This window comes from Lepeophtheirus salmonis, chromosome 9, assembly GCF_016086655.4.
Source record: "Lepeophtheirus salmonis chromosome 9, UVic_Lsal_1.4, whole genome shotgun sequence".
In the NCBI taxonomy this organism is placed as follows: Eukaryota; Metazoa; Arthropoda; class Copepoda; order Siphonostomatoida; family Caligidae; genus Lepeophtheirus; species Lepeophtheirus salmonis.
The window spans coordinates 12,431,988-12,439,906 of NC_052139.2; the positions used below are offsets into that span (position 1 = coordinate 12,431,988).

General features: G+C 30.6%; 1 protein-coding gene across 1 annotated transcript; it reads left to right on the forward strand.

The window, feature by feature from the left end:
* Positions 1-3,254: 3,254 nt before the first annotated feature.
* LOC121124629 (uncharacterized) lies at positions 3,255-4,025 on the forward strand. The gene is made up of 2 exons (XM_040719802.2): positions 3,255-3,329; positions 3,396-4,025. Exon 2 carries the CDS (start codon positions 3,402-3,404, stop codon positions 3,933-3,935), a length of 534 nt encoding a protein of 177 aa, XP_040575736.1. The 5' UTR covers positions 3,255-3,329; positions 3,396-3,401; the 3' UTR covers positions 3,936-4,025.
* The last annotated feature ends 3,894 nt before the right edge of the window (positions 4,026-7,919 follow it).

Consider the following 7,919-nt stretch of genomic DNA (forward strand, 5'->3'; position numbering starts at 1 on the left):
ATGCTTGCATGCAAATCAATGTGTCTTTTGCTGTAGCCTTTCAGACACAAGTTCCGAAATGCGTAGCTTCACCTTGTCAAGTGTCACTCACATATCGTTTTTGCAACAGAGTCTGTTCCTTTTCTTCTTTTTGATGTCAAGCATCCTCAAAAAAAGATTTCTCACAAAGATATGTTGTTACAAATGGGTTGTAATAAATAATCTTATGCAGTTTTTCCTCACGGTATGATATTCGCCATCTTCAACACAGCTAGTTTTACAAGTGTTTCGCCAATTGTGTGTGACTTGCCCTGCTTTGCAATGATATAGGTTACTTCGTACAATGTTATAGTGGTTGATTTGTTGATGGGTACAAAGCTGAGAACAGGCAGAGTAGACGCTTCATCAAATCTAGTTCTCTTCACCTTCAATTCAGCAAGGGTTATGTTCTTATATTTCCAATCTCTGTGCAGCTTTGGGAAGTGTTCTTTCAGTTTGCCAGTGCTAGACTAGAATTGAGCAACTTGGAAGTGCAAATCATGCAATGCATTGAGGAAGCTGACTCCCACCACGTTCCTTTATACATGTGAATCCATATTGTATGTATTCATCAGACCACTCTCTGTTTTTGCTCGACATAGTTGTTAAGAAGGTATTGAAATATTAAAAGAAAATAACAATGACGTGCAATCACTACAGCCACAAGTTGACTAATGAGCTCACCATGTTCCCTACACCAGAGATATCAAAGCTTAGCAATGTGGCTTGCAGCCAATGATCGACAAGTTGAGCGTAACGTCAAAAATAACACGAATGAGTTGTTTTTATTTTGTGTAATTCATTTTTCCTTAGCAACTAAATATTTGTAATCTAACACAGAGAAGAGATTGTATTGAATCTCACAGCGGGGCACTTCCCTTGTTTTTTCATGTTGTTATCCCCTCGCCCTGAGCGATGCAACACTGTTGCGGCACACTCGCACTAATACTTGGTCGCCCCGATCGACAGTTACGTCAGTGGATGCAGAGGGCTTGACGAACACCTGATAGTGTCTCACCGAACCCTGGTTAAGAACCAACGTTCTAAATATATCACAGTGCTTCGAGCCGTTTAAAACGAACAATATGAAAATCACCAAAAAAGTTAGAAGTCTGCTATGAGCTGCTAAATCCTGATAGAATCGTTAACACTGAGCGCAAGCGTCAACAAATTATCAATTTGGTTATACTTTTGTGTGAAAAACGACTGGAATATTAAAAATGATAACACAAAGGGATTTTTCTTCATGATTATGCAACATAGCAAGCAGCAAAACCAGTCAAGGAAACGATTGAGACGTTTCGTTGGAAAATACTTTCGCATGCAACTTGCTCACCAGATTTATATCCATCTGATGATCACATGTTAATATCGATGGGATACATACTTGTTCTGTAGGGGTTCACTTCTTACAAAGATGTGTAAACATGGCTAGATGGCTAGTTTAGCTCAAAAGAGTAACTATTTCTTTTGCCGTGGTATCCACAAATTGTCTAACAGGTGGAAAAATATAAAGCTAGTGATAGGTAATACTTCGAACACAATAATATTTACCGTTTTTGCGCAATAAACTGTATTTTCTATTTAAAAAAATCAAGTTTCATATTTACATACTTATTTTTTTTTTCTGTATTCAGAATTTAGAACTGTCTTTAGTCAAAATTGTTTATCCCTTGAAAAGCCCTTGTTTATCAACTTACTCTAGAAAAAACTAAACAACTAATTTTTTTATCTTTTCTAAAATAAATAATTTGTCAAATAATTTCTTTCCAAAGAAATGTAACATAATAATTAAACAACAATTACAATAATTGGCCTTTTTTGAAGGATTTGGATAATATGACTTATTTGAGCTTATTTTTGGAGACAACAAATCATTAAATAGTTAGACTAGACGACCTTATTCAAACAAATTAAAAAAAAAAAAAAAGAAAAGTACACAGAGAGATTATACAAATTTGCATAATTTTACATGAAATTTACATGAAAATAACAAATTAGAAGTAACAACACTTTTAGTACCTAGTATTTAAAGTCTATCATGAGTCGTTCAAAAGTCCGTAAGGTTAAAATTTGGATAGAGCAGTTTACTCTGAAACCATTAAGTAACCTTTTCAATAAAAATTTATCTTATGTATGTTTGTTGAACAATATTGTTTATAACAGAACTAAAGTCGAGACCACATGTCAAGTCTGAGTCAAGTTTCAGTCATCAGTATCCGTCCGGAGTCAATTAAAAAAGAAACAAGTACGGAGATGGGCACTGGCTTATACATATTTCCATTCCTACGGCAAGTATATAAAATTCATTTAGGAACTGGAGACAGTTCAAGAGCATTTGATCAAATGGGGGCCGAACCAGTAAATAATAGAAAAATAACCTATTATCAGTGTTGCTAGTATTTTTTTATATTTATGAGTGAGGTAGTTGCAATATGATCAACGACCGAGGGGTGAGGAGGCTGACTATAAATATCTAACCGTAAAATTTCCTAATATGAGCAAACCAGAAATTTGTTTACTCCTGAGCACGGAAAGTAATTAACATTTCGAAATTTAAATTTATTATTTACTAATTATGAATGATAAATTTATGTATTTTCCCCCCTATTTGTGAAAATAAAATTAAAATTTTAAAAACAATTAATAATTTGTAATTTGTTATGAAATTCCACTAAATATATTAAGGAATTGGTATCAGAATCGTGCATAATAAAGGTATTGGAATAGGAACCGAAATTGCCTGAAAATTTGTAATCGGTACATCTCCTGTTAAAGTGAAATCAATTATAAAATATACGATTTTTCATTAAACAAAGAGCCTATATTTCATTTGAATCATCAGTAATAATTGTTCAGTGATAAATATTTTTTGATATATCTCAAACAAAATTTTATTTTAGGTGCAAATTGTTATCTATACTGGAAAAATAATGGGTATTAATAATTTGTTAACGATCATGTACAAGATTTCGTAGATACTTAATATATTTATATGTATAAGATAATTAATCATCATATCTGTTTCATTATAAGAAGGTACAATTTTGTTATATAAAAATTATCTAGGTATGCCATAAGAGTAGATTAAATATAGTATCAATCATAATACAATCGGCAAAATAAAATTCACAGCCTAAAACTCTCGGGGTTTCCTTTATACATATATGTTGTCTAACAAAAAGAGTGCGTTGATTTTTTTATAGAAGTTATTTCTAATTATTAACATTGTTATGCATGTCACCCATCTACTATAAATACAGGTGATTTTGCAATTCAGCATAGACATTTGTGTTTCTACTGTAAAGAAGGTAAGATGATCCATTTTATGCGTTAAAGCAAACTTGCTTTATAATCTTTGTAAATTTTTTTTGTAGTCCACAATGAGAGGAACGTTTTTAAATATAGCCTTTATGGCAGTCTGCTTTTCCCTTACTCAAGCAACACTAATTCTTCCAGCTATCACAATCGGTGGTGGAGCTCTTGCAGGATTAGCTCTTCTCAAAGCAGCTGCCATAAAGGGTGGTATTGTTGGAGCTATTATCGCTCGTGGAAGTGGACGAGGAGGTAGACATGGAGGTAGAAATAGACACTACGGCAAACGTTCCATCGATGAATTTGAATCTGTTTTACTCTCTGCCTCTCAACACGATGCTTCTGACTGTGCTAAAAAATTAGTCTGTGAAGTGAGTGGACTTACTTTGGAGGATATGAACTCTGAGGAAACCATGATCGCTCGTTTATTCAATCCTGATCATTTGGACGTCACGAAAGCTACAGTTGAATTCGATTTAGCTGCTCAAATTGGAAAACGTGTTGGAATCCAACAATGCTCAGTCATCTATGAAAGATGTCCTCACAGCAGACGTCAATTAATTGACATTTTCAGAGATCCCCGATTGGGAAATGAATTCTAAGTATTAGCTGTACCATGTCCAACCTTTATACCAAATTTTTATGTATCCTCATGTAAATCAAATTTATAGATAAATGTATAACAAAACAAATTTATAGATAAATGTATAACAAAACAAATATATCTACTACTTACTATTTAAAATTGTCTTTTCTTTCTAACGAACTGGTTAAAAAACACTCAACCCATTTTATTGTTCTCTCATTGATTTTAATGTTTGGGTATTTCACTTTTCGGGCTTGGGTGCATACCAATCCTTTTGTCTTTGACTCACTAAATTTAAGCCAAATTACAGAAACTTGATGTGTCATTTCATTTACTCGTTTTTGTATTATATCGACCAAAGACCGTATGTCTATGTTTATGATAATAATTCTGGAAAAGTCAATACCATTTGGTTCCAAATGTTTTTCAATTATGTCGAACGAGGTTAGTCAAATACTTTTTCAATCTCAAAGAAAACAACAATAACATGTTTTTTTTTTTTTAGGACGGCACTCTTTTGCTCTATCAACTAAAATGACAATAGCAGAATCAGTTGATTTCCCTCTTTGACACCCAAACTTGTTGGTCTTTGGAACATTTAGTTGTAAGAATTCGATGTGCCAATAAATGATTCATTCAATTCCTTTGACTATTGTGTTTGCCAATGTTATGGGTAGAAATGCTTTGGGGTTTGAATAATTATTTTTATTTGGTTTTGGTAAAAAAAATACTTTTGCTTCACTCTATATCTAGGAATCCATATCCAAGTAAAGAATTAAATAATAACAATAATAGCTTAAAAAGAAAAATAGAAACTTTGTTCAAATTATCAACTAGAAAAAACACTCTTATTATCTAGGACCTATCTCATACACCCATGTTAATACCAGCCCTTAATGACATACTGTTTTATTATTTCAAAATGAATAATTTTAAAGTTACTTACTTTATATGTAATTAATTACTTATTAACTGATTGACTATGAGACTTTTGCATACTTGATCAATAACGATATTAATTTAAATCATTAAATAAATAGCACCCATAATTATGTAATTTAGTATTTATTCAACTCTACAAAATTTACGATTCAACATCCAGGTGCTACATTTTTTATTTTTTATTCAAAATATCACACATAAGACAAACATATTGTAGTCGTTGTTGACAAACTATGTTATTGAATTATAAGAAATTATATTTATGAAAACAAATAAAAATAACTTTATTTGATATGAAATATCAAATAAAATAATTTGATATAGAATATGATGAATCAAATTTATTAAATATTTTAATAACAATCATAATTGTTTTAGAAAAACCATTCATTGACAATTCCTGATATATATGAATATTGATATTTCATTATCAGCAGTTTTTCTGGCTCGTTACAACAGAAGTATACAAGAAGCTTTTTTTTAAAATTAAATATGGATTATAATTGTATTCTACGACGAATTATCAACAAATTATTTTTGAACACAATGGAGGCACTTCAAACACTTCAGGCTGTAACTCAAGGTCAGAAACAGGATTGTAAGGGTCCGGTAAGACACTACGTGGGCCCACCTCATCTCATGTAATCCAGTCCACCAAAATAAACATGCATCTGTCGCACAACCCTACATCATTATCCACCATCACATAAATATAAATAATGGCTCAGTGGTTCTCAACATAATCTATGTCTATATAATTGAATATTTATTGTTATAAATATCTAGTTATTTACAGACCTCCAAGGAGGTAAGCTATCAGCCCATTTTTACTTTTATACTTGGTTTGTTAACGTCAGTTCAGTGAGTTACATACATTATGCACATGGCACAGCAGTTCAAGGGTAACTATTGTAATAAAAAAATCTTCAGGCCATTTCTTGCAAGAAAAGTGTGTTGACTGATAAATCTAAATTACTTTGTCAAAAAATAAATGGAACAATCAAATTCATCAAACTTTCTAAGTGTTAAATCCATACTCAGCCATTATATTAACCAATTTATATTCTATTTGCTTTCTAACAGCCTACATTATCAATTTGTTCAGTAATATGAACAAGCACTGATTTGAAGAACCAGCATACCAATTTAGACAACAAAATAAACTATGCTAAGGAATGAATACTAATTAGAGATATCACATTGATGATGGACCCCTTTAAGAACCTTTGGGTATGGTAACAAAATTACCACTGTTACCCCTCTCTCTGAACCTCCTGAAATTACTCAGATGTTGATCTTTAATTTTTGTAAGAGTCCACAAAGTACTTACACTTATAACTCCTGATTGAACCCTCATAATTACTTTCAATCTTTAACGAGCACATTTAAAAGTTATTACATTATACTTAGTTGTTCTGTAGTAAAAAATTAAATAATAACGATAACAGTTTATGGAGAAAAATAAAAACCTTTTTCAGATTATCAAATAGAAAAACCAACTTCTAGGAGATATCTCAGACACGAATTTTAATACCATATCTCACTGAAATACTGTTTTATTAGTTCAAAACGAATAATTTTAATGTTACTTACGTTAATTAATTACTTATTGAATTGTTTACTACGAGACTTTTCCATACTTGATGAATTACAGTAGCAATTTAAATTATAAAATATATACACCCATAATGATGTAATTTAGTATTAATGTCTACAAAATTTACAATTCATCACCAGGTGTTGCTTTTTCTTTCTTTTAAATATCACACATAAGAAAAACATATGGTAGTTGTTGTTGACAACCTATGTTATTGAATTATACGAAATTAATATTGTTTAAAACAAATAAAAACAACTTTACTTGATATTAAAGATCAAATAAAAGAATATTATATTGAATATCATGAATCAAATTTATTATATATTATGTTGCCACTCATACTTGTTTTAGAAAAACCGTTCATATGACGATTCCCAATATATATGAATAAAAATATTTTATTATCAGCAGTTTTGTTGGCTCGTTATAATAAAAGTATGCTAAAATGTTATGTTTTTTCTCAAAATTGGTTAGGGATTATAACTGCATTCTTTGACGAATTATCAACATTTCTTAGAAACAAATTATACTAAATTAACCTTATGGATTATTGCAAAATATACTTAAAGTAGGTAAAATTTATCATTACAATGAAATAATAATATGTTTTATTTGAAAGGAACCATAATAGGCCAAATATATGTACCTAAAATCAACTAAAAAGCAAAATAAATACAATTGAACCAGAAATTATAATGATAAAAATTATTAAAATTATAAGAATGAGTGAACTTATTTTACAAATTTAATAAGAAGTATTCTTTTAAACCTATATTTTTCTAATTACGGGAATAAAAAAAAAAGTCGACAAACTTAGATGTTCATAGATTTATTATAACTGTCTTAGACACAAATATGACATAGTCAATTGTTTTACCATCTTTGCATCCCTTAGTTACGGTTCTAATATGCTTACTCATCCTACCTACATTAATACATAGTCATCCAGAGGCTCTTCATCTTTGGGACATGCTGCAGATATGAGTACAACTTGACGCAACTCTCTGATATAACTTCTATTGTATTTTCGAGTTCCTTTTATACCATTAAACATTAATTCTTGATTTGAATGATTTATTTGTTAAACATTAGGATTTTCACGTAGGTATGGTAGCAATAAGCAAATCTATCATCATCCAAATTGAAATCCTTAGAGTTGACATGTTTGTGAGAAATAAAGGAGAACAAGGAGCAGGTGGGAGTGAAACATATGGTTCTACTGAAAGACTCTTTTTCATATCAGCTGTTTTTTATATAACTTTTGGGGAGAAAATGGAAGACTCCTATAAAGAGGACAACTTTCTATATTAAAAATAGCATTAGTATATGGAAAATATTGTAATTTTATTTTAATTTATTTTATTAATCATTTTTAAAACAATTACCACAAGAGATAGGAGAGCGTGCTTACTTCAAAGGAGGAGTTATTACGACGATGATCACTTATATAATAAACAA